The sequence below is a fragment of the Ctenopharyngodon idella genome, chromosome 12, assembly GCF_019924925.1.
Source record: "Ctenopharyngodon idella isolate HZGC_01 chromosome 12, HZGC01, whole genome shotgun sequence".
NCBI classification, from domain to species: Eukaryota; Metazoa; Chordata; class Actinopteri; order Cypriniformes; family Xenocyprididae; genus Ctenopharyngodon; species Ctenopharyngodon idella.
In genome coordinates this window covers 11,419,470-11,447,352 of record NC_067231.1, presented here as the reverse complement: position 1 = coordinate 11,447,352, position 27,883 = coordinate 11,419,470, and the positions used below count along the sequence as shown (strand labels likewise).

At 42.8% G+C, this 27,883-nt stretch overlaps 1 protein-coding gene across 6 annotated transcripts in view; it reads left to right on the top strand.

The window, feature by feature from the left end:
• Nucleotides 1-27,883, top strand: part of adprh (ADP-ribosylarginine hydrolase) — a 140,338-nt gene that overhangs the window by 71,387 nt on the left and 41,068 nt on the right. For 2 of the 6 annotated variants that reach the window (XM_051914341.1, XM_051914340.1), the window contains 2 exons: nucleotides 11,654-11,762; nucleotides 11,831-11,929. The exons of 1 other annotated variant lie outside the window; for it this stretch is intronic. In XM_051914341.1, the coding sequence (XP_051770301.1) occupies nucleotides 11,654-11,762; nucleotides 11,831-11,929 (208 nt within the window). Of the gene's footprint in view, nucleotides 1-428; nucleotides 1,759-11,653; nucleotides 11,763-11,830; nucleotides 11,930-11,983; nucleotides 13,011-13,034; nucleotides 14,812-27,883 lie in introns of those variants that run through there. 3 more of the 6 variants (XR_007932892.1, XR_007932891.1, XR_007932894.1) reach the window with 3 other exon arrangements.

Sequence of the window (27,883 nt, the reverse complement as noted above, 5' to 3'; positions counted from 1 at the left end):
GTATATAGACGTTTGTATGCATATTCAATGCTATATTGTTTTGCCGTGATATTTATGCTCGTGCTAAGAAGAGTTTCTATTAACAGACGGACAAATACGTGATAAAGTTCTGTGTTTCCTGCAAATACCTATACTAATGATGCTGAAATGGATCGCTGGAATATTTGTGCTGATATTATATTTGTATTACAGTTCGATTGTGTTGTTTACGTGATGTTTAACGAGTAGGCCTATTTGATTGTGTTCAGCACGATATCATGACGCAGCAGTTGTTCTATTACTGGAGCAAGAGCTCCGCCTAGTGGGCATTAGTTTAATTTCAGTCTGTATTCCCAATTCAGCGTTGCTTTATGGGTGATGTATATTTGCAAGCATTGCACTTGATATTTGAGAAGTTTATTTAATTTATTATTGTTATTTTATTTCAGAAACCACACACACTCACACAAACTGTATCAAACCCAAACTGCTGGACTATTGGAATAAATCAATGCTTTAGAACCGAAGCTGTCTTGAACTTTTGCCTATAAACCTTCTGATCGAGGTTGAGGATTAGATGTTGGCAAGCCAGTGCATCCACGCACATGGTCACATGTTATTTGTTTGTTTTGCACTTGTCATCGCGCATGAGAATTGAGAACGGCTGTACATTGCCGTTCGTGCGGGACGTAGTTTTTGAGAAGTTTAAGACTATTTTGTGTAACCCTGCCATCCATTGACATTGCTGATTGATTCATCTCAGTTTGATTCATTTGGGGGGTTTGACTCATCTTGATACTTTTTCATTTTTTGGGGATGTTTCATTGAGGCTGAGTGATTTAATTACAAGTTTATTTCAACGCACGCTACGTCGAGACCACGCATCTCAAATAATTTTTCTATGGACTTTTTTCCCCAAGTTATTTTTTTTTTTTATTTTATTTTTTTTTATTTTGATCTAATGAACAGTGAACTGTGAGAGTTCATTTGAACTACAGAACCCAATGTGAACTGTGAATGTGCACCTAAAGAGACGTTTCACGTAAGTGTTTCTAATGTGAAATTTCATTGTTTTTTTTGTTTTTTTTCTCAAGTGTGACTGTTTAACAGTGATCATTTGCGCAGTGAAAACTCAAGTGGGGTTTACGAAAAATTACAGGTGTTTTCTAATTTGAATAACCCTTGGGTTTGACTATTGTATAGGTTAAAAGTCAATAACTTTTATATTGAAGGTGACTGTGGCCTAGTGAGTTTAAAAGAAAACTAAAAGACTGTATTTTTTATTTTTTTATTTTTTGCTTTTATTTAGTGATTATTTAAATTAAAGTAACACTTCATTACAAGGAAGGAAAATATACACAGAAAATAAATCCTGTTTAATTTTTGTACTTACCTTCAGTGTATTATCTATTTATTTTCTTTTGGTTGAAAGTTGTCAGGGAGTAGGGGCGTCTTACCCCTTTTATTAGATCAGGGAAGGGAGGAGTATTTTAGACTGTCTCACAAATACATTTACTTCAGGAAGCCATCTCGTGACATCATTCTAACTGAAGCCTACCCTTTTCGGTCTGTAGAGTGCATCTCAAAAAAGTAGGACACAACATATATACATTAGTATATAACAAGACCAAAAGCACTGAAAACGGGGACTAAGATCCTTTCGTTATTCAGTCTTCCAGGGCAGCTCTAACAAATTTCCCCTACAAGATGGGCTAAATACCCCATCACATGTGTTTGAGGTGGGATATGGGTAAGGTTAGGGACAGGTGTATTTGTTGAGGTGTAAGGAAGGGTCAACAGTGTAATTTGCACAGATACCACACATCATTAACATGGGTTACATGAGACTCGCAAATGCGTCTCTATTCATCACACTAAACATCTTTTAAGCTCTAAAAGTATCTCATGTTTTCCATTGCTTGTATATTAATACAGTCGCTAGAATGGTTCAAACTGGCAAGCTTTAAAACACATAGGAATGACGAACTGACGAAATAGAAAGTGAATGCATGAGCGAATGATTTCTTATGCTGGCACGCCCGCTATTGGACGGAACTGCTCCTCTGGAGGCGCATTTTCATCAAACCAATGCAAGTCTATGGGAAAAAAAATTAACTTTGATAAATTATTATTCAAAAACTATAACTCTGATCTTTCTGAAAAGATATAGCAACTAACTAGACATCAGGGCCCAGGCCTGTGGAGAGTTTGGGCTTGTAGCATTAAAGCTCTAGGAGGAGTAGCAGTCAGAAAATTTAATCTCAGAAGAAAAATAATAACTAGAAGATAAAGTTTGAAATCAAACTTTGATGTTGGCTTGGCACAAGCCTCGATGGGCAGCCTGAGGAAAAAGAGCCAACGTACATGTCTGTTCGGCCACAAAAATAAATAAAGAAGGAATTTCTTGTATTTAGCGCTGTAACAAAGAATTGTTGTGATGATTGATGGATCTTTAGATCCTTCTATTTCTTTAAGAGGCGCTCAAATCACGGCCGATTTAAGAAGAGGTGCGGCCGCTTTAAGAGGCCCCCCTGCCACTCCTGGGTACCAGCCTCTGCGGCGTCCTAATGGCCGCAGATTCCAATGTGTGTGCCAATTTTCAAGAGTTTTTGAGCATGTTAAGGCCCTCAAAAAGCCCCGGATGACAGAAAAAAAAATAATAATAATAAATATAGCTGCAAGCAGCAATGAGGGGCCCAAGCCCGGTGGCACCACCAACCCGGTGGCTTCAGGGCAACTGTGCACGGCGGGCAAAACGCATTTAAAACAGGTAAACATAAAAGGACTGTCAAAGTCATTTGAATACACCACATTTACTGCAGCAGTTGGTGCCCATATGATCATAAACCACAACAGCCACATCCATGAGATCGTTTAAATTGAGATGACTTTCATGTCATAGAATGTCATAGGTCACTTTGAAATGAGTGTAGTTATCTTTTGCAGCTCAAAATTTTCTAAGTCTATGTAGCAAATTAGCTCAAAATAAATATGAATAATTAATCATAACTAGTTATAAATATTTGGATCAGTTAATAAAATTAATGTAATAAAATTAATATTACAGTCAATTAACCTGTTGTCCAGTGAACACACAGTGTTAATTGTTTGTTAATTCTAAGAAATGTTCATTTCCAGGTTATGGGAAATAACAATCTTATTGTACAGTACTACTCAGAGCCTGTAGTCAGGATCTGCATGAATAGGGACTCCAGTATATGAGTGTGAAACACGGACAACTTTACGTGTGACATGAACAAGACTTTATTAACTAGACTAAACACTTAATTACTCTAACATTCACACACATACATGCATACAGTTTACCAAGGGAAAGAGAGAGTTGAAGCAGAGTATAGGAAAGCAAGAAGTTACAGCATTGTTTGAAATTCAGCAGATCAACAGCCTTGAGCAAACCATCAGTTTAGTTTTAACAGGCCCTTCTTTAAAAGGGGTAAGGATATTCAATGTATCAGATAATGAGACTAAGTTTGATACTTGCATGTCTCTCCAAGTTAAATTAAAACTGTCCTGATGCAATTTGTGGAGGCTCCCGTTGAATCTTTGCTGATATTGTCTTGATGAAAGAGAACCAGTTGGATTCAGAGGATCTTTGGTGAATGGAAGGTCTAGGCCGAAGCCTGGCACAAGCTTGGGGGTTCCTTAGAAGCTTCTAGCTTCTCACAGCATCATCTTAACATCAGCATTTGTCAGTAAAAGAGAAGAGAGCTTGATCTTGTGATCAGTGAATATAAGGGGTGAAGATGTCACACCCTCTTAAGGTGTCCGATCCAATAAGGAGTTGCCCCCTCGGAGGGAACTTTACGAGTCTTTGTGACTTTGGCAGGATATTAGCATAAGAAACTGGATTGGATGAATGAGAGAAGAACCTTCTAGATTCTTATAATACTAATGTGTCACAAAGTTAGTAACATGTAACATAAATTACCAAATAGGAAACGAAAGTTGGAGTCCGTAGATACCAAACATGCTACCAATGTAATTTCAGTTAACTGTACATTTGCAACTCTGGAACATTAATACCAAAATAGTTCAAAGGAGAGAATTAATACATAGAATAAAGCCTATAAAAGGAAAGTCATGAGATAGGAAAATTGGATACATGTTTATACATTTCCCAAGTGGTTATATAGAGAATACATAGGATTAAGAGAGTTTATTTGTCCTTCTCAGAAAGAATGAAGTCAGAGTCACTGGTCTCTGCAAAATTCTTTCTGATCGTAAAAGTACCATGTATCTGTAACAGGACACCTAGTTCTGCCTGTGTGTTAGCTACGTTTGGGATGCTAGTTGCAGTTTTAGGGGGATGGGTTCACAGAACTTTGATAGAGTGAGTTTATGGGTAATTCATTAAATATAATGAATAATTGTGTGCCTGATTGGTCCAGACGCTACATCTAAATCCACTGTAAATCTTGTCCAGTGTTTTTTATATATATTTTTCTAAACCATTAAAAGTGTCACTGACACTTAAGAACCAGTTGAACATGATTCAATAACATTTTAAACAATAAGAATAAGTCTATACTGTGACAGAAATTAGTCTTTGATAATCTCTTAATATATACATTCAAATGTTATACTAACTAAAGGCATTTATAGCAAAGTCATCATTAGCAGTTAAAAATGTTATACGTCCAGATGAATTTAGCTTAAGGTCTTTTACGTTATTATTAACCAGATTATTAAACTAATTATATTAAACTATGTAGTCAGTGCACTACAAATGAACTGGTTCTATGCCTTTATTTTGTTATACAAATTTATAGAAGAGAAGGCCTAAGAGATTTCCTATCCTATAATGCAGGCAAAAGGACACAGCAATGAAAGGGTTAAACCTGCAAGACTCTAAAACACAGAGAGAGAGAGAGAGAGAGAGAGAGAGAGAGAGAGAGACACACTAGTGATGCGCGGGTCGGCTTTTTTTCCAGCCCGTGGGTCCCCCTTTTTTTCCAGCCCGCGGGTCCCACTTTTATGGAATTATTTGGCCCGCCCCAGCCCGCCCCGCTCCACTGTATCTATTTTTACAACCAGCCCCGCCCGCACCCGCGACCATTAAATAGACATACTAGGCATTGTAATGTAAATGAAAACAGCCTTTATTTCAGCCTGAAAGTGCTTGGAAACATCGCCCTGTAAACTGGCAACAACATACGATTATGAATATGAACCACAAATCAGGTCATATTAATAACAAGATAATGATAAACATTTTCAACATTTACAAAGCAGCGTTTGTATTCATCTAATAGGCTAAACAATTTTTTATTTCAGATTTGTATAGGCCAACAGTTTACAGCCTACGTTACATAACCACTGAACTTTTGTTTTATTTAACACACGGAAATGTTCATTTCTGAGAAACGGTCCCACACATTAGATTTAGCAGCTTGACCTTTTTTTCTTTTAATTATGTAAATTCCCGACCTCAGTTTCTCCTGCACCTCGTCTTCCATCTTCACTTTTATTTCTCCATTTTTGTTGTCGTGGATGGCGGCGGGAGCTGCTTGGCACGCCGCTTTCGTAACGTGTCACGTGACGCCAAAGGTTTGGGGACATCACACAAGTTACGTTGCTATGGCCTTTGTATTGTAACCTTATCAAAGAACCTAATAAAATATGTAAATAGATATTCCCAAATATTTAATATAGGCTATAGGGAATTGCACGCAACATACATGGATTTTTTATTTATTTTGCTTTTAATGATGCAAATAAAGTGACAATTTCTTTCCCCGCCCCAACCCGACCCGCGGGGTCCACGTGTTATGAGACGACCCGCGCATCACTAACACACACACACACACACACACACACACACAGAGAGAGGCAGAACAGTTGGAGCCTGACCAGTTAGTTGAGTCAGACGATTCAACAATATTTTAAACAAGAATAAAATATATGCTGTAACAGAAATTAGTCTTTGATCATCTCTAAATATATACATTAAAATATAATACTAACTAAAGCCTTTTATAACTAAAAACAATGTACTTGTCTTCTCAAAAGCCTTTTATAACTAAAAACAGTGTACTTGTCTTCTCAACCCTGTTTAAAAATAGATATTTGCTGCCCTCTAGTGCTTATTCTATATATGACATTTGAATATTATTTGAATTATTTTAACCAAAGTGCAGTTATCTGCCTAATTTAAACTTACACATACTTCTTGTGATTAAAAAATTATTTAAAATGTGTTTATTTATAATATTTGTATCATTATATGCTGAAATAAAGGGTGTATATTTATAAAATAAGGGTGTATTTTCCCTTCTTTGTCCTTAATTTAATCTCACCATGCCAACACCATTCAAGATATCCAACAACCCTTTGCATTTTAACAACTTCAATTTCTTAGCAATAAGTTAGTTTGGTGTAAATTGTATAAACCCTGTAGGAGTAGTAGTATAAAATTGATAGTCTGTTTTTTCAAAAAATCCACATTCAAACCAAAATAGCTGACTTCCTGTTGGTCTGAGCTAATGAGTGTAAATTAGAAAATTGTCCAGCTTGATGAGAACAATACATGAACCGAATTTGGTGACTGTAGGTAAAACTAACCCCCCACTTTTGTCAAAAGGTGGCGCTATAGAGGCCCTTCTCCCTGCCCGTTTATACGGTTTTTGCCCATGTCTACTGGACAACACCGCTGGTGTGTGTGACGAGTTTCATGCAATTTGAAGCATGCTATGAGTCTCAAAAGCATCCTGATGCGTTGCCATGGCAACAGTGTTTAAAATATCAAAAATCCTGTCACAGGTCTACATCTGCTGTGTATTGACATTGCACTGATGAAGTTTGAAGCAAACCGGGTGGAAATAAGAGGGTGATCTCAAAGCATTTTGAAAGTGACACACTTCTTGCTGCCAGTTGGTGGCGCTATAACTTTGACTCACAATAGTCACATCCATGTGATCAGCCTCCTATAACGAACACACAGCTGAAGTTTCATAAAAATCAATCAATGTAAGCAGACGTTATAACACGCTTCCTGATTTCCTTTTCTCACCATAAATTTGTTGCCTCGTCATGGCCAAACCATTCGAGATATCAAAAATCCGCTCACAATTTTACATCATCAGTATCTTGACTTCATGCTGACCGAGTTTGGTGGTGATCGGATTAATTGCCTAGGAGGAATATATCAAATTCCACAGCATGCGTTTTTCAAACAACCCATAATAGCTGACTTCCTGTTGAGCTGGTGTATAACTTAGAGCAATATAGATGTCTTTAGGTCAGTACTCTTATCACACGTGAAGTTTGGGGCACATCGGACATAGTATGCCTGAGTTACAACAGCTTCCTCTTTCATGGCGAAACATCAGATTTTGTCAGGCCGCCACGGACACGCCCTTCAGCGAAAATTCAAGATCTTTGATATTTATCATCGCTAAGGTCTTAAGATTAGACTGATAACATATGACATTGATCTGGTTAAATCTCTATGAGGAGTTAATCACAGTGTAAAACATGCCATTTCCTGTTGCCCGCAGGTGGCGCTATGACTGTAACTGAATATTGTCATGTAGATGTCTTCAGGCCAGGACTCTTATAAAACAAGTGAACTTTGGGGCAGATCGGACATTGTTTGCCCGAGTTACAACAACTTCCTGTTTCATGGCGAAACATCGAACTTTGTCAGACCCCCACAGACACGCCCTTCAGGGAAAAACTCTAGATCTTCGCAATTTAACGTCACAAAGGCCTTTAGATTAGACTGACCAAATATGATGTTGATCTGATTAAAGCTCTAGGAGGAGTTCGTTAAAGTACAACGTGTGGAAATGGCAAAAACTGCACAAATTTTGCAGAGAAAATTTTAATATCTCACTTCCTGTTGGTTTTCAGATTTCGTATCGGGAGACTTTTTTGTAGGTATTGGGATGTTACGTGTGTCTACCGAATTTCATACCTGTACGTGAAACGCAGCGTGAGGGGCACTTTGTTGAAATTTTGTAGGTGGCGCTATCGAGCCATTTTGCCATGCCTAATTCTGAGATCCATAACAGACGTGAATTTTCACCACTTCTGACGCGTGTGTAAAGTTTCATGAGTTTTCGAGCATGTTTAGGCCCTCAAAAAAGTGATTCATTTGGGAGAAGAAGAAGAAGAAATATAGCTGCAAGCAGCGATGCGGGCCTAAGCCCAGTGGCACCGCCACCCCGGTGGCTTGAGGGCAGCTGTGCACAGTGGGCAATAGGCATTTAAAACGGTTAAACATCAAAGGACTATGTCAAATTCACTCTACATTTACTGCACTATAAGGTGGTGCTATAGAGCCCCTCCTCCCCGCCCGTTTCTAAGGCTTTGCCCATGTGTACTGGATAACAATCCTGATGTGTGTGTGTGCAGTTTCATGCAATTTGAAGCATGCTAAGAGTCTCAAAAGCATCCAAAATGAATATTAATGTTTGATGCGTTGCCATGGCAACAGTGTTTGAGATATCACGATTTTTTTCAAAGGTCTACATCTGCAATGTTTTGCCATTATTCTGATAAAGTTTTAAGCAAATTGGGTTAAAATAAGAGGGTGATCTCAAAGCATGTTGAAAGTGACACACTTCCTGCTGCCAGTTGGTGGTGCTATAACTTTGACTCACAGTAGTCACATCCACGTGATCAACCTTGTACAATGAACACACAGCCGAAGTTTCATCAAAATCAATTAATGTATGCAGAAGTTATAACGCTTCCTGTTTCCCTTTTCTCGCCATAAATTCGTTGCCTCGCCACAGCCAAACCGTTTGAGATATCCAACATCCGTTTGCAATTTAACAACTTCAGTGTCTTAGCACCAAGTTAAAAAAAAGTTTGGTGTAAATTGTATAAAGCCTGTAGGAGTAGTAGTATAAAATTGATAGCCTGTTTTTTCAAAAAATTCACATTCAAACCAAAATAGCTGACTTCCTGTTGATCGCAGTTAATGACTGTAAATTAGAAAGTTGTCCGGCTTAATGAGACCAATATGTGTACCGAGTTTGGTGACTGCAGGTAAAACTAACCCCCCCACTTTTGTCAAAAGGTGGTGCTGTAGAGCTCCTCCTCCCCGCCTGTTTCTAGGGTTTTGCCCATGTCTGCTGGCTGACATCTCTGATGTGTGTATCGAGTTTCATGCAATTTGAAGCATGCTAAGAGTCTCAAAAGCTTCCAAAACGAATATTAAAGTTTGATGCGTTGCCATGGCAACAGTGTTTGAGATATCACAATTCTTTTCAAAGGTCTACATTCACCGTGTCTTGACATTATTGTGATGAAGTTTGAAGCAAATTCGGTAAAAATAAGAGGGTGATCTCTAAGCATTTTGAAAGTGACACAATTCCTGATGCCAGTTGGTGTCGCTATAACTTTGACTCACAATAGTCACATCCATGGGATCAGCCTCATACAATGAACACACAGCTGAAGTTTCATAAAAATCAATCAGTGTATGATAAAGTTATAACACATTTCCTGTCTCCCTTTTCTCGCCATAAATTCGTTGCCTCGTCATGGCCAAACTGTTTGAGATATCAAAAATCCGCTGGCAATTTTTCATCATCAATGTCTTGACTTCATGCTGACCGAGTTTGGTGGTGATCGGATTAATCGCCTAGGAGGAGTATATCAAATTCCAGAGCATGCGTTTTTCAAACAACCCATAATAACTGACTTCCTGTTGACTTCCGGTCTTTATGTGTACTGAGTTTCATACTAATACATGCAAGCGTGTTTGATATATGGCCAAGTTTTTGGATCCCATTCAAGGGGGCGCTGTTGAGCCTCCATGCCACGCCCAGGTCCCAGCCTCTGTGGCGTCCTAATGTGTCTGCGGATTCCAATGTGTCTGCCAATTTTCAAGAGTTTTTGAGCACGTTAAGGCCTCCAAAAAGCCCTGGAAGGTTGAAGAAAAAAAAATAATAATAATAATCCTTAGGAGAACAATAGGCCCCTGCGTCTTAGTGGCTTGGGCCCTAATAAACGGAGGAAATCCAATAGGGTCCTCGCACTTTGGTGCTCGGGCCCTAATTAAAGCTGCAAGCAGCGATGAAAGGGCCCTCGCACCCGGGCTCTCCACCACCCATTGGCCTTAGAAAATCAGTGAACAGTGGGCGACATGCATGTAAGCGAGAAAATACAGGAGAATTACGGCAAAGTGATTTCAAAGTGGCACACTTCCTCCTGCCAACAGGTGGTGCTTTAACCGTAACTGAATATTGTAGATGTCATGTAGATGTCTTTAGGCCAGGACTATTATCGAACATGTGAAGTTTGCAGTAGATCGGACATCGTATGCCTGAGTTACAACAACTTCCTGTTTTGTGGCATTAATCGCATACATTAGCACTTAGCCGAGTGTTGCATGATTTAACATGTTTCTAGTATGTTTGGTACTTCGTGGCATATTGAAATGTTCCTGGGAGTGAATTACAGTGTGAAGCATGCCATTTCCTGTTGCCAGCAGGTGGCGCTATATCTAAGTGAAAATTGGCATATAGATGTCTTCAGGCCAGGACTCTTATCACACATGTGAAGTTTGGGGCACATCAGACACTGTATGCTTGAGTTACAACAACTTCCTGTTTCATGACAATAATAGCATGCTTTAACAGTCAGCTAGGTGTTGCTAGCATGATTTAGAATGTTTCTAGCATGTTTAGTACTCAATTGCATATTTTAGTATGTTGCTAATAGTGCATCATATTGTTAAAAACGTCACTTCCTGTAGTAAGTTCCCCGACTGGCGAACCCTGTTGAGCTCCTCCGCCACCCCTTGTGGCCATTGCGGATTGTAAGTACTTGCTAGCTCCAAGTGCGCCAAGTACTTGCTAGCTCGCCTGTGCTAGGCTGGGTGCCATATGTTGTGACCCCTACGGCGGTCCCATATGTTTATATTCAACGGTAACCTCCCCACGGTGAGTCCGTGTCTTTCCCTTGGCAGAGTCCGCTCTGCTATCCCTGCCAGATGTGTCTCCCCCTCTTTTGGCTGGAGCCATCCCAGGGACTCCATATGTGTACTGCCCACGGCCTGTCCATATGTGTATTCCCACGTAATACCCCCCTTCAGGTGGGTTGTGGTCTCCACAGCGTCCCTTGGGGCACGCTTTCCCACTGTTGTCCAAGTTTTACTGAACGGGTCATGCGGAACAGCAGTAGACTCTCTTGGCGTAAGCACAGTCCCTTCTCCGTCCCAAGGTGCGCCGGGATGCTGAGGCTTACGCTGGCCGCTAGAAGGGGTCAGTAACTGTGACATTTTATTAGGGATCCCAAATCGTTGGTTGACTGACTGAAAGGGAACGTCTCGGTTACGTATGTAACCCAGTTCCTGTGCCACCACTGAGCGCGGGCCACATGCTCGTCTCCTCAGCGAAAAACAGAGTGTGAGTGCACCCGCTTCCGCATTTATACCCGCACCGTGGGGCGGGTCACATGACGCAAAGCTCGCACGCCAATGTCCATTGGCTCATTTAGTTTACACTCGAAGGTGATAGGGCTCTCATGCGATATCCCAATTTGTCGGTTCACTTCTGACGTACATCTCTGTTCCCTCCTTCAGGGAACGAGGGTCACATACGTAACTGAGACATTTTATTAACCACTATATCACAGTGTACCTTTTAAGCTGACACTTTCAAAGAATTTTGTGTTAAAGCACCTCAATTTATCATACTAGGAACTGCAAGAGCTAGGAGGACTGAAAAACATCTCTGTGGAGCTTCCTGATTGGCCAGTTAGTGATGACACGGTGCTTCACTTGGCAACTGCTGAAGCTCTAGCAACAGGTTGGTCCAGTTAACAGAATTATGATGTTGATTATTCTGAAATGTAACAAATATTATGATTCATGCAGGAAAAGCGGGTGAGGAGCTACTGCATGAGGTTGCCTTTAGGTATGTGGAGGGAATGAAGGACATGGAAGGGAGGAAGCCAGGACCATCAAGCATTCTAGGTATGCATCAACAGAGGGCTTTAATAAACAAAAGTTTTTATTTAATGTCTACAGATGTGGCCATTAAGAATGCTCATAACAGGGAAAAAGATTCTGCAATTTCACCCGGTGCCACGTGGGACCATGAGTGATGCTCTGGCACAGGAAAGACATGACCAGTAGGGGGCAGTAGTTGTGTTTCATTCGGTTGGTGCTTCTGAATATGAAGGCTGCATATCTCAGCTGCCACGTCACCAAATGTCACTGAAGGCCATCTCAATTTGAAAGCTGCATATCTCGGCTGCCACATCATCATACGTCATCATACGTTGCTGAAGGCCATCTCAGTTTGCAGGATCCTTGGAAGGAAGCCTTCGTTTCGCATCCTTCTTTTGGCTTGATTTGAAGGACGCATCGGATGTATCCTTCCTGGCCTTAAATTACCCACAATCCTTTGCACACATTTAAATTCACGAAAATAAACAGATGGAAAACGAGTCAGTACTGAGTTCGTCTGAGTTTATTATGGAATGTAAGACAAAAAATAATGTTTTCAGACATGAAATTATAGATGTTATCTTTTGTTTTGCTGTAAATCGCTTAACGCTAAACTGCCTATAATGTAAGCCACTGGGAGACCTCAAATGACTGTCATTAACTGTATTGCATTAATAGAAAGCCAGTTAATATAAAGCATTGTAATACAAAGTGTTTCTACAAAATTAAGTTTAAATAGTATTTTCATATTCTAGTGTTTAATGCTGAGGAGGACACTAGTCTACAAGCCTCCAAAGGACTGGACTAGGAAGGACACAGCCTCAGTAGAATGCAGCCTTCCGCTGGAGAAGCACCCATAGTCATGTCGCATACTAAATCCAATGATTCGCTTGGCCATCAGATCTGTGAATCTCTCTCAGAAGCATAGTCAAGTCACCTTTATTTATATAGCGCTTTTTACAATGCAGATTGTATCAAAGTCGCTTTACAGTGATAGAGGGAACATAATTTTGTCTGTACAGCAGCTCTAGAAGAAAATAGTGTCATTGTCCAGCGTAAGTAAGTTCAGCATTGATTCATTTCATTGTAAAAATCATTAGTTATTAATTTTGTTCATTTATCTATACAGCAGCTCTGGAGAAAACAGTGATGTCATTGTCCAGCTCAGCTCAGTTTACATACAATGCTGTCAATGCGGGCAGATTAAAAACATTGTTGAATATCAAGTGTCCCCAACTAAGCAAGCCAGAGGCAACAGCGGCAAGTAACCCAAACTCCTTCAGGTGACAAAAATGGAGAAAAAACCTCTGAATCCAGGCTCAGTCGGGGGCAGTTCTCCTCTGGCCAACAAATGAACAGTGCATGATTATGATTCAGGCAGTATTACAGGTCATAAGTCAGACTGGGATCGGAACAGTCAAAATATATAATCCAGTTCCATCTGGTTGAAGATCGGATTCATCACGCCGGTATGGAAACGGTTTTGTTGGGGATCTGTGCTACTGGCTGTCGTGGTGATGACGATGACACAACAGGGATGTGTTGTGCTTGTGTTTAGGCGCAGGTCCTCCATCTGATCTGGATAAGGCCCGGATCCAGCTGACTACAGTAAACCTCGGGATAAACAGAGAGATTAATATTAGCGTAGATGCCATTCTTCTTATGATCAACAAGTACATTGTACATTTTATACAGCCTAACAATCCTTTAACAGATGTGAAAATATAAATTGATAATGTGTTATGTGTATGCCAGGTTAAAGAGATGTGTTTTTAGTCTAGAATTAAATTGACAGTGTAGCATCTGGACCAGGCACACACAATTATTCATTTTATTTAATGAATAATCCAGAAACTCTCCCTCACAAGTTCTGCTAACCCATCCCCCACAACTGCAACACACAGGCAGAATAGGTGTCCTGTTCCTGTTTTATTGCCGTCAGGAATGTGCAGAGACTTGTGACTCTGACTTAATTCTTTCTGAAGAAGGACAAATAAACCCTTTCAATCCTATATATATTCTATATATAACCATGTGAGAAATGTATAAATGTGTATCCAATTTTCCCCTCTCATGATTTTCCTTTTACAGGGTTTGGCCTATGTATTAATTCTTTCTTTTGAACTCCTGTGTATTAATGTTTCAGAGTTGCATACTACTGTATGGTTAACTAAAATCACATGGGTAGCATGTTTGGTATCAATGGACTCCAACTTTCATTTCCCATTTGGTAATTTATGTTACATGCTGCTAACTCTGTGGCACATTAGTATTACAAGAATCTTTAATAGTTTCTTATCCATCTGTAACCAATTCAGTTACATGCACACGATCTGCTTAAGACAAAGATTGTAAACTTTCCTGTCGGAATCTCAAGTATGATTGGCCACTGACTGAGAGGAGGAATGGCCAGCACCGGACCTTAAAAGCCAGCGCACAATGCTCCTCCCTCTCTCTCTTGCTTCGACGGACTGACGCCCTGCAGGGCGACCTCTTCGGGTCAAGGCCTGTGCGCCTGTTCTGCACCCCCAGCCATGTGCTTGACTAGGAGAGAAAGAACTCTTTCCTACTACAAGAGTCAAATTAACAGCTTAAGTTGTTTCATATTTCTTCCTCCAACGCAGAAGATATTGATTATGACTTTGGACCAAACCATCAAGGATTTCTCCTTAGCCTGCAGATCTGATGATCCTCAACAGCTAAAGGCATTTTGCAAGTATTGTACATTTGAACACTAAACAGCAATTTAGTATTAATTTGTGAACCAACTTTGTTAGCAAAGTTGCTTTATTACTGAGAAAACTGATGGTCTTTTCCAGATTGTTTTTTACTTTTCCCCATAGCTCCATTTCCTGTCCCACTTCTGGTTCAACTCTATCATTGCTCATTTTTACCTATGTATGTGTGTGACCTGCGTGTATGTTATGTGTTTGTTAGTTTAGTTATGTGTTCGTGATTTAGTTAATAAAACTTGTGCACAATACATACAGGTGCTGGTCATATAATTAGAATATCATCAAAAAGTTGATTTATTTCACTAATTCCATTCAAAAAGTGAAACTTGTATATTATATTCATTCATTACACACAGACTGATATATTTCAAATGTTTATTTCTTTTAATTTTGATGATTATAACTGACAACTAAGGAAAATCCCAAATTCAGTATCTCAGAAAATTAGAATATTGTGAAAAGGTTCAATATTGAAGACACCTGGTGCCACACTCTAATCAGCTAATTAACTCAAAACACCTGCAAAGGCCTTTAAATGGTCTCTCAGTCTAGTTCTGTAGGCTACACAATCATGGGGAAGACTGCTGACTTGACAATTGTCCAAAAGACGACCATTGGCACCTTGCACAAGGAGGGCAAGACACAAAAGGTCATTGCAAAAGAGGCTGGCTGTTCACAGAGCTCTGTGTCCAAGCACATAAATAGAGAGGCGATGGGAAGGAAAAGATGTGGTAGAAAAAAAGTGTACAAGCAATAGGGATAACCGCACCCTGGAGAGGATTGTGAAACAAAACCCATTCAAAAATGTGGGGGAGATTCACAAAGAGTGGACTGCAGCTGGAACCACTACGCACAGACGTATGCAAGACATGGGTTTCAGCTGTCGCATTCCTTGTGTCAAGCCACTCTTGAACAACAGACAGTGTCAGAAGCCTCTTGCCTGGGCTAAAGACAAAAAGGACTGGACTGCTGCTGAGTGGTCAAAAGTTATGTTCTCTGATGAAAATAAATTTTGCATTTCCTTTGGAAATCAGGGTCCCAGAGTCTGGAGGAAGAGAGGAGAGGCACACAATCCACGTTGCTTGAGGTCCAGTGTAAAGTTTCCACAGTCAGTGATGGTTTGTGGTGCCATGTCATCTGCTGGTGTTGGTCCACTGTGTTTTCTGAGGTCCAAGGTCAACGCAGCCGTATACCAGGAAGTTTTAGAGCACTTCATGCTTCCTGCTGCTGACCAACTTTATGGAGATGCAGATTTCATTTTCCAACAGGACTTGGCACCTGCACACAGTGCCAAAGCTACCAGTACCTGGTTTAAGGACCATGGTATCCCTGTTCTTAATTGGCCAGCAAACTCGCCTGATCTTAACCCCATAGAAAATCTATGGGGTATTGTGAAGAGGAAGATGCGATATGCCAGACCCAACAATGCAGAAGAGCTGAAGGCCACTATCAGAGCAACCTGGGCTCTTATAACACCTGAGCAGTGCCACAGACTGATCGACTCCATGCCACGCCGCATTGCTGCAGTAATTCAGGCAAAAGGAGCCCCAACTAAGTATTAAGTGCTGTACATGCTCATACCTTTCATGTTCATACTTTTCAGTTGGCCAAGATTTCTAAAAATCCTTTCTTTGTATTGGTCTTAAGTAATATTCTAATTTTCTGAGATACTGAATTTGGGATTTTCCTTAGTTGTCAGTTATAATCATCAAAATTAAAAGAAATAAACATTTGAAATATATCAGTCTGTGTGTAATGAATGAATATAATATACAAGTTTCACTTTTTGAATGGAATTAGTGAAATAAATCAACTTTTTGATGATATTCTAATTATATGACCAGCACCTGTATTTGGTTCTGACTCTCTGTCTGCAATAGATTGGCTCTTAAATGATCAGATCTTATTACCAGCTCTAAGCTGTAAATGCTATGAAAGAATAATTTTTTTGTGGCCATGAAAAATACCATTCTCTTAGAATTAATTAATAATCAATACTGAGTGTTCACAGGATGAACTGATTTATTGATTGTAATTTTAATGTAGCTACATCAAGTTAATCTGATTAACTGATTAAAATATTCATAATTAATCAATTAATAATCATAATGAGTTATGAATAATTATTAATATTTCCCCTTTGAGCTAATATCGCTACAGGATTTTTGGTGGAGAATGTGGACAACATTTTGAACAATTGTTTGCAGACGGACCCAGTAATCAATCATGTGTTGTTCCATAAGCTTTGTTAACATCTTATACATGCACGTACAAATTTCTGATAAAATCAGCAAAACTAGCTTGAATGCGCCTTCCTTCGAACGGCAGAAAGTTCCTCGATGCTATAATGCATGTTTAATTTGTATGAAGAAACTAAACAGAAATTATTGAAGAAATCATCATTTCAGTTCTTAAACAAGCGTAAGCTTTTTTCTGACAACGGAATCTCAGATTAGCAGCATATATAAATGGTACCAGAATAAACTAACCTGATCTTGGGCGAAGAAATCCCCACTTTCAGCTTTAAATGCATAAGTCTTTTCCTGACGAAATAATCTCAGATTAAGCAGCATAAATTTACCTGTGTGACGAAGAATCTCACTACAGCGTTTGTAATGGTGTTCTGGCCGATGCTCCTCAGTCACTGATTAATAAGGCCCTATGATTATTCGTTACGTCATCATATTAATATTAATGCGCTGGACTGCTCATATGCGCTGGACAGTCGCGTCGAATTTATGGTGTAAATTCTAGCCTAGCCAACTAGTATTTCACCATTGTCTGTAAAGTGATGTGCTGTTCGTCATGACTGACTGACCAAGTTAGAGTTCTCAATATGGACTTACAGCACAATTAGAATGCTGCTCTATTCTGGTTGTGTTGTGAGCTGGCATTGGTCTCTTGGCAACGCATGACAACAGTGCGTGTGAGAGCAGACACCTCTAAAAGTCTGATAACAGCACCCACATCACAGACCGTTGTGCATCCTGCTAACACCTAGACACGTGCGAGCTTGAAGTGTAATCTTCGAACCAGAGACACCATAGACCCTGGGACCCTTTAGACTAAGGGACTTTGATTTGGACTATTGATGGGGGGTACGAAGCTTTGTGAAGCTCCGAATCAAACAAATCAATTGCGTCAGAAATGATTCACTGTTTCGAAACGCTCAAAGCGCCACAAGCTGGTGACCCCTGCTGGTCAGAACAGCAAGTGCAGCGAAAAATTAACTCAACGAGACATCTTTAATAAACCATTCACAAATGTTTTATTGAAGGTGTAATCAATTATAGGCGATCAACGAATCATCTAATATTCCTAAACATGAGGTTTCTGTTAAGACGTGATTTTTCAGTAAACTGTAGGGCTCATTTTATGAAAGCTGGGCTAATCAGACAAATAAGAGAATTTTAAATATGCCCCTTCCCTTTATCACATGTGTCATTTTAATGTGTTATATACATTTCATGTACAAATCATATATAGACATTGGTTCATGAGACCTAGAGACGAACCATTGAAATTTCAAATCATTTTGAAACAGCTATGACGCAGCACGAAGCCTCATTTACTGAAATCACGTGACTTTAGCAGTTTGATACATGCTTCGCATCAATGATTCAAGACAAATGATTCGCACGGGTTTCAAAGCTTCACAAGGCATGCCCCAAAGGCACCCATCACCAGTTTAAACCATTTGTGTGTGTGTGTGGTAATTTGTATTATTTCGACTTTATTCCTCCCCTATTCTATTTTATTTTAGTTTATCTCATTCACTCCCTTTGTTTAGCCTGAATATCCATATTCAGCCAAGTTAAATTTAATTAAATTTGAAATTTAATTAAATCAATTTGTTTATTTGCCTTTCCTTTAGTTTCCTAGAGCTATAAGGAAATTCTAAGTTTACATTTGTTTTTAACTCTATTCCTCTATTTTATTTCTATTTCATTCACACACTTTGTTTAGCCTGAATATCCCTATGCAGCCAAGTTGAATTTAATTAAATTTGAAATTTAATAAAAGCAGTTTTGTTTATTTACCTTTCCTTTTAGATTCCTAAATCCATGAGGAAATTTTAATTTCATTTTTTTATTTTGACTTCATTCCTCCTCTTTTTTTTTTCTTTTTTTTAATTTCATTTACTTTCTTTTGTTTATGCCTGAATATCTTTATTCAGCCAAGTTGGGTTTAATTAAATTTTAAATTTAATTAAATCAATTTGTGTATTTAGCTCTTTCAGGTCACTAGAGCTAAAAGGACCTTCTGCTTTTACCCTATTTTTAGTTATTTTACCATCACCATCTTCCCTCTCTTTATAGGATTACAGTAGTTCTAGAAACTGTTGTTTCCTTAATGAGGTATAACGAGTTATAGGTTAATAATATCCTGATTCCTATCTCTTAGCTACCCTTCCTCACTCCTTAGTGCCGAGTACATGAAGTACGGCCACCGTCCAATGCACTGCTGGCCACAGAAAGGACTAGAAACACTTCCCGTTGTTTCTTTTCCTTTTGACCTTGAGGTGTTTGGTGTTTCTCTGTTAGCCTAGAAATAGTCTAACCTAGGTCTTGAGCTTACAGCAGCAATTACTTGAACAAGTGACATCTGCTTAGCCATATCTCCTAGCAAAACTAAATAGGTAAAACCCTCTTTCCTTCCTTTCCCCTTTCTGATTTCATCTTATTGTTCATTTCAGTTTTGTTTATTTGTAACCCTCATGGTAACAACCTGTAGAAAGAACCATCAGTATTTTGAGTAATAGTTTGATGAGGTGTACCAGCCCAGTCATCGGTAGACACAGCTTACAGCCATCAACAAAGATACTCAAACCCCTTTAGCTGTGTTCACCAACACTAAGTTTCATACTAGCTTCCCCCACATCAGCTATTCACGCCTTACATGGTCCACATAGCCATTCTCTACGAACTTGCATTTGCCTGTGCTATCTCTCTCGTGTCACCACAAGTGTGACAGTTTGCCTAGGACATACTGCCCTGTCATACAGGACCCCCTGGAGACCCAGCAGAACAGTGTGATGGACATCCTTCAGCCAAAGCAGTCAATGACCTGCAACTGCAGAGAAAGGAACAGCGAGATTGGCAATAGAAGTGGACACTCAACACCCGGCCTGAGCCACAAAGAGCTTCATCTTCTCCTTAGCCCATGCTCTTACGGGCTTCTAACAGGATGTAAATGAACGAACGCTTCAAGTCACAGAGTTCCACAGAGAACCAACCCACTCAGCATGAGGAGGCACAGGACAGATGCAAGGACCCTGATAGAGTGGAAAAACCGAGGGAGATCACCAGTCTTCAGGAGGCTCTGACAGCTGTTGAGCACAGAGAGCAGCTGGATAACGCCACCAAACAAGACCTTGGAAAAGAACTGTTTCACAAAGAGTCACTGTTAAAAACAACAGATTCTGAACTCTTGGACAAAGATGCCAGAATCAGGGTCTGTGAAGGTCACCTGAATGTGTCCAGATCTGGGATTGAAGCTCTGACCCAGCAACTGGACAATACCAAAGATGAACTTGACATGGTACAAAGAGACACTCTTATCTGCAGCAAAAAGAACCACAGCAGGAGAGACATCTTACTCCCCCACTCACTTCCACACATGGTATCAGCAGAGCAACCTGCCCCAGCCAAGCACAGAGGTACAAAGGGCCAAAGCCTTCTGCTTGACACTTTATGAGACATTTTCCTGAAACCCTCTGCAGCTGCAGAAGGAAAAGGATAAATTCAGGCAAACCCTGAAGCGCACATTAAGTGACACTCAAAGACCTCCGGCAAATGGCCAGACACATCCCTGCATTCACATCAGAGCCTGCAGGAGACCACAACGTCCATGCCAACCTATGAGAAAGTAATTTTCACCCGCAGTCTTTGTGAACCACCAAGACAGACTCTGTTCTGGATCACATCCAGCCAGGAGTCATGACTCTTTTTGGCTAGACAGCCAGAAAACCTCCAATCAGACTACTAGCAGCTGAAACCAGCCAGCATAAAGAAACTCTCAGACCCAGAAGTCTGAAAGCGGATAGAGTGCTGCCCTAGGCACCAACCAGAGCAGATCTGAAAGTCCCTTTGTTACTGCCAGAGACTCAGACAAACCTGGAATGGAAGGAGGACACCAGCCTATGCCTCCAACACCAGTTAGTCACCTTTTAGACAGCATAGCCTGCCCCCACACAATGGCATTCATGTGACCCGAAACAGAAGGCCTGTAACACACAAGCCCCTCAGAAGGGCCCAGTCACTTTGAACTGCAAACACAGAAGCCAAAGTAGGCACCAGAGGGCACCCAGCATGGCCACAATGCCTTCCACATAGCTTCTACAAAGGTTTCAAGTCAGCATAGGGCATACAGCTTTTAAAGTAGGTGAAAACGTGTGTTCGCAGAAAAGCAGGAGTCTGCATTAGTAAAATTTGAATTTTACTGATTGAAGGAAAACCTTGAATGAATCCTCAAATGCCCATGACCGTCTATGACTATGCACAGCCTTTTGAAACTTGCAGACATTAGATATACACTGTTTGATTTGACACTGCTGCATATTGGTTTCCATGACAATGACTTGTCAAAGGAAACGCTAACTGTGACAAGTTGTTGTCATGGGAAGCAGTGCATGTCAGAGCAATTCAACAGTTCATGAAGAATGTCTGCACATTTGAAACGAGTTATGCATTGGGTTAAAATGTGGCGCTTATACTTCAAGGTTTTCAAAAATTTCAAAACTTAAATTCAGTAAGATGCAAATATGGTTTGACATTTGCAAATTTTACTCTTGTAAATTCTTCTCTCTACTTTAAACAACTTTTTGTACTGATGTTTCTATCGGCAAATAAAACATGAAACATGCTTGTAGATCCAGCTGAAGTTCAGATGAATGAGTCACTCTGACTATAATTTCTAAGGCCTTTGGTCTGTAGAAAGGAAACCCTCATCCAAATCTACATTCATATAACACTGTACTGAGATTTTTCATCAGAAACAGGTTAAGCAATACTGCAATTGGTATTTCTTTAACCAAAGCAGAATAATCAATTCTGGTACAGTTTACATGCCGCTGAGCTGAAATTCCTTCGTCAAAACAGACTTACGCTTTAATACTGAAATTAGGTGTTCTTCACTAAAATCAGATTAACTTTAGACTGATACCATTTGACACATGTTAAGATGTGTTAAGACTCTTTCTGTTACAGCAGAGATGTCAATTCAAGCTATAGATTTATCTGCATCTAACAAGCCAGCAACCAGCGATCTACGTGTGAATCAAACGTCGTGTCAAATGTCATGTCGGAATTATCAAAGGCACACTTTTAGGTGGACGGTGGTTTAAGCGAATGGTGTAGGCTGTGCTAGCTTAACCAGCTCAATCTGGCGTCACAGTGATGTATGCGCTATCTCCAGGTAATTCAAAATAGCTGACTTCCTGTTGCGTTTCGTACATGTATGTCAAATGTAGCCCGAGGCGCACACTGTTGAAGTTTTATAGGTGGCGCTATCGAGCCATTTTGCTCCACCCATTTCTGAAACCTATATCACGTCAATTTTTGCCAGTCCTGACGCGTGTGCAAAGTTTTGTTTTTCGAGCATGTTTAGGCCCTCAAAAATGCGATAATGTTTAGAAAAGAATAATAATTAAAGCTGCAAGCAGCGATGAAAGGGCCCTCACACCCGGGCTCACTGCCACCCATTGGCCTCAGGAAAACAGTGAACTGGTCCAGCTTCAGGGCCAGATGTAAAACATGTGTCAGAAGGGATGGCAAGGGGGGAAGGAGGGAAAGAGAGGGAAGGAGACAGATGTTATTTTGTCTCTGGGACCTTAAAACGCTGACCGCGTTTATGATCAATCACTTCCCTCACATCTTTTCCTCTCCCTCTGGCCTCACACCTCCTCCGCGCTTTACTCCTCGAGGGAGGGGGAGTGCGGGTGGCAGACTGAGGCACGGACCCGGACCGGCGTGGTATGAAGTTTTTAAAAGCCGCGGAGTGCAACTTCGCCTCTCTAAACTTGCCGACCACCTTGCCGAAAAGCTCAGATGGCGAAAGTTTTTCTCTTTCTCCCTGATGTCGGACAGGTTCCCCCAGAGATGTCTCTCCATAGCCACCATGGCTGTCATGGATCTACCGATTGCAGTGGCAGTATGTTTAGTGGCACGGAGAGCCAAATCTGTGGTGCAGCGCAGCTCCTCTACCACCTCAGGGGCAAGCCCCTGGCCCTGGTCCAGATCCTTCAGTAGATCAGCCTGGTAGGCCTGCAACACAGCCATAGTGCCAGCCTGACCTGTCGCTGCATATGCTCTGCCATTGAGAGCAAAGGTTTGGTAGGCAGAGACGGAGCCTTCAGCACGGATGCCTCACCCATCACGTGATAGCTAGCCAGCATCTCTTCAATCGGAGGCATCGACGCGTATCCATGCTCTCACATCCCCTCAACATCAGGATACTTTGCATGAGTGCAATGGATGCGGGCAGAATAAAGCTTTACCCAAGATCTCCGCACCACTGTGAAGATCGGGGAGAAATGGAAGGCTTGTACGAGCTGGACAATTATGTCCCGACAGGAAACGTTCATCGAGGCAGCCGGGGGGGCTCGTGCTTCTCGCATTTTCATGCCAGATCTAATCTCGGAGTGGCGCGGGACATCCAACAACTCATCATATGCGGGGCAATCGAGCTGAGAGCGCTTGGAAGCATCATCGATCTCATCAGCCACGCCTTGCTCATCATGGCTTGAAGCAAGGAGCGCGCTCGCTGCTGGATCAGATGAATTAAGAGATAACACATCATCATCTGGCAGCTCACCTTCGACAGCTGTAGATGAATGAGAAATGTTCATACCTCTCTCGAATTCATCCGCAAGCTCCACCTGCTAGCCCCACAACTTCAGTCTCCTACTCGCCTCAGCCGCAGCAGGTCCTGAACCGCGAGGCACAGATGGCTGGCCCGATTCCCTCAAAAAAAGGGCCAGATGACAGCGAAGCTCCCTCAAAGGAAGGCGCTCACAATGCACACAAACAGCCCCCTCAAGGACTAAGCGTGCATGCTCCTCACCCATGCACATAATGCACATATCATGTGTGTCATCTGGTGTCAGATAACGCTGACACAGCGGAACACAATGATTAAATGATTTAGTGCTAGTGCTCGTCGTTGTACTAGATTGTCTCTGAATAAACCCATGTTCAAACAAACTGTGTCCGGAGAGGCAAACAGATTTATCTGTGCGGCTCCGAAACGCTGCCAGATCAGCTGGAGCACCTGGGGATGGAGTCTCCATTCGTCCGGAAGTGGAGGCTGCTGTGAGAACTAGTCGGCTGCACGGTTGAGCACGCCTGGGACGTGAATGGCACGAAGCGACCTCAGATGCTTCTGACTCCATAGCAAGAGATGGCGGGCGAGTTGCGAAATGTGACGGGAGCGTAGACCACCCTGATGGTTTATGTACGCAACGGTCGCAGTGCTGTCCGAGTGGACCAGTACGTGCTTGTTTGACAGCAGCTCCTTGAAGTGGCCCAGTGCAAGACATACTGCTAGCAACTCGAGGCAATTGATATGCCAATGCAATTGAGGCCCTGTCCACAGACCAGAAACTGCATGCCTGTTGTACGTGGTTCCCCACCCGGTGGCGGAGGCATCTGTGGAGACCACAGCATGCCTGGACACTTGTTCCAGGGGAAATCCTGACTGCAGGAACGAAGGGTCCGACCACTGAGTGCGGGTGCAATGGCAGTTCGGTGTTACGGGAACACGGAATGTACCGCGCTGCCACGCCCATCTCGGGACCCCGCCGTGAAGCCAGTGCTGAAGCGGCCTCATATGAAGCAATCCGAGCGGCATGACTGCGGCTGCGGATGCCATATGCCCCAAGAGCCTCTGAAAAAGTTTCAGTGGGGCCGCTGTCCTGCGCTTGAGCGAACTCAGGCAGTTCAACACCGACTGGACGTGCTTGCTCTTGTCCCAGTTGACCTGAAGACCCAACCAGCTGAGGTGAGCTAACACCAGGTCCCTGTGTTCGCACAACTATTTTCACGAGCTGGCCAGAATAAGCCAGTTGTCGAGGTAGTTGAGGATGCGAACGCCCTGTTCCTTGAGGGGAACAATGGCCGCCTCCGCAACCTTGGTAAAGACGTAGGGCGAAAGGGCCAGCCCAAAGGGTAGGACTTTGTACTGATATGCCCGATCCTCAAACGCAAACCGTAGGAAGGGTCTGTGTCAAGGCAGAATGGAGACATTCAGGTCTATCGCTGCAAACCAATCCTGGGGACGGATGCATTCGAAAATGCGTTTCTGCGTAAACATCTTGAACGGCAGCCTGTGAAGGGACCGATTCAAGATATGCAGATCCAGGATTGGCCATAACCCACCGCCTTTCTTGGGTACAATGAAGTAGGGGCTGTAAAACCCTGACTTCATATCGGCTGGAGGGACTTGCTCGAGAACAGGTGCATTGTACAGAGACACGCGAGTGTAGTGGACACCCCTGAACACTGGGGGACGCCGGGCGAACTGAATCGCATAGCCGAGTCTGATAGTACAAATGAGCCAGCAGGACAGGCTGGGAAGCACTAACCAGGTTTCCAGACTCCAAGCCAGCGGGACCAAAGGCACCACAGATGTACCTGGCATGGGGCAGCGAGGCAGAGTGCTGGGACCCGACTGGGACAGGATAGCGGCCCGGAGTGGGGTCGGACTCTGCGAGGTGGCAGTGTGCATGGAAGACGGCGCAAGAGAGGCGGCTTCAACATGCACAGAGACACCTGCTGGCGAGGTGAGAGGGGGCTGAGAGTTGCGAGGCGTAGCACCGCACACTGCCAGCCGTGCCCTCTCTTGGGACCTGGAGAATTGGGAAACAGCTCTTTCTGTGAAAAGGAGGGTACCGCTGGACTCCGGAGAGCCAGCGGCGGAACAAAACAAAACAGAAAATTCCCCCGGCCCTCCTCCAGGGGAGGGAGCGATGCAGGCATTAGCTCCCGAAGAGCTGTCTCAGGACCGCTTCCTCAATCTCTTGCCACCTGGCTTGGCTGGGATCTGAGTGGGCTGGGCACCACGTCCGCGGCCAGCTCCCTGCTGTCTAGCGGGTCGAGGTTGCTGCTTTGCAGACTTGGCAGGGGCGGAGGACAATGCAGGCGGGCGCCCTTGGCGACGAGCAGACTGAGGAGGTGTGGCCGGCGGCGGGATGGAGGCAGCAGCAGACCGCCGTGGCAGGATTTGCTTGATGGCCTCAGTCTGCTTCTGGGCGGCCGAGAACTGCTGGGCAAAGCTCTCGACCGCATCGCCGAATAGGCCGGCCTGTGACACGGGGGAGTCCAGGAACCGATACTTATCGGTCTCCCTCATGTCGGCCAAGGTCAGCCATAAATGGCGTTGCTGGACCACAAGTGTGGCCATCGCTTGACCAACGGAGTGCGCCGTCACCTTAGTCGCCCGGAGGGCATGGCATGCAGGGCAGAGGCGGCCTGTCCACAGGTTCTGTAAGCCTTCTCGGTGAGACCCGAGGAGAACTTACAGGCCCGGGATGGGAGACGCAGTTCACCACGCCAGCCGGCGGCCGTCGGACACAGCTGCATCGTGATGGCATGCTCGACCGGAGGGATCCCAGCGTACCCCTTAGCCTCCCCGCTATCCAGAGTGGTGAAGGTGGAGGAGGGACCAGGTCTGCTTCGAATGCTATACAGCGTTCTCCATGACTTGGTCACCTCCTCATGCACTTCCGGGAAAAAAGGTACCGGGGCGGGACGCTGAGGACCAGAGCAGGCCGCCCCGAGAAACCAATCATCCAGCCGAGAAGGCTCGGGACACGGTGGAGGATTCCAGATGAGCCCGAACTTCTTTGCTGCCTGGGAAAGCATAGCCGTCAACTCGGGATCGGGCTCGGGCAACACTACAGTCCCGGAGGGAGGCAGAGCAGCCGAGTCTTCATCTCCCGAGGACTCCAGCTCACCTTCCGATACCGAGATCGACATCTGTTTGTCTGCAGGTGCACCGAAGGAAACGGCTGGTCGCTCAACGGAGGGACCAGCACGATCCTCCGGCAACACCACTGGCTGCAGTGTTGTAGAGGGATTAGGGGTCCACGAAATGGAGCTTGGTGAGGAAGCCCTAACCATAATCCTCAAGTTACCCTTCCTACGCGCCACCCCCCTGGCCGAACGGGGCTTAGGAGAGGGGACCCCCGCTCCCTGAGAACCAAGGAACGAGAGTCTAGACCTCAACACTGAGATAGTCATGTTCCCTCAGTGAGAACATGAACTATCCACAAAAACTGCCTTAGTATGCTGAATGCCCAGGCATGTGACACAGCGATTGTGACCGTCAGCGGGGACCAGGGAACGACTGCACCCAGTAACGCACAGACGAAATGACATCTTGAAAAAGACTCAGTGTTCGTCTGTGAAGCTCTTTTAGAAGGGGGAAAATCAGCTCTTTGCTTTTTTGTGCTGAAGTACACAGGATCCCGCGGTGTGACTGCAGGTACACACTGATCGCCTAACAGTCACACACACAGAGGAACCGGCCCAAATCGCAAACCAACTGGCAAAATAATTTGCTGTAATAACAGCAGTTGAGAGCTCTGTTTAGCTCACAGCTTCGCTGTAGGGTGCCTTAACACCAGCACGGATGAGACAAAGGCTCTTCAGAGGCTTGAACAGCACACTCAAAGTCGATAGCAGGAACACAAGTTGGCTCCGAAGTGAAAGAAAGAGTGCAACTGCATCCGCTTCCGTATTTATACCCGCCTTGTGGGGGCGGTGCGCATTATGCAAATATCGCACGCCAATTCCATTGGCTTGTTTAGTTACACTCGAAGGTGATAGGGCTTTCTAGCGATTTCCCAATTCGTTGGTTCACTTCTGACGTACGTCGAACGTGACCGACTGAAAGGGAACAAAACCTGTGCTGCATGGTGTGCCTGCGTGAGACTTTGCTTAATGCTGGACAGTACTCTTGTTCTTTATATTTTTTGTTTACACACATTGTTTAATGTTTTCAAGTAAAAGAAAATCTCAAGATATAATGTAAGTTTGTTGTGTGTATTCAGAAATGGTGACAAAAACGTAATGATTAAATAATGTCTTTCTCATTAAACCTCATTTATATAAATAAATAAATATTCGAAAATTCATTTTTTATGAGCCAAAATATTCAAATACAATTTTTTGGAAAAATGCCCATCCTGATTTAAATTATGATCAAAATATTAAACTGTAATATTATTGTGGTTTTTCGTCAA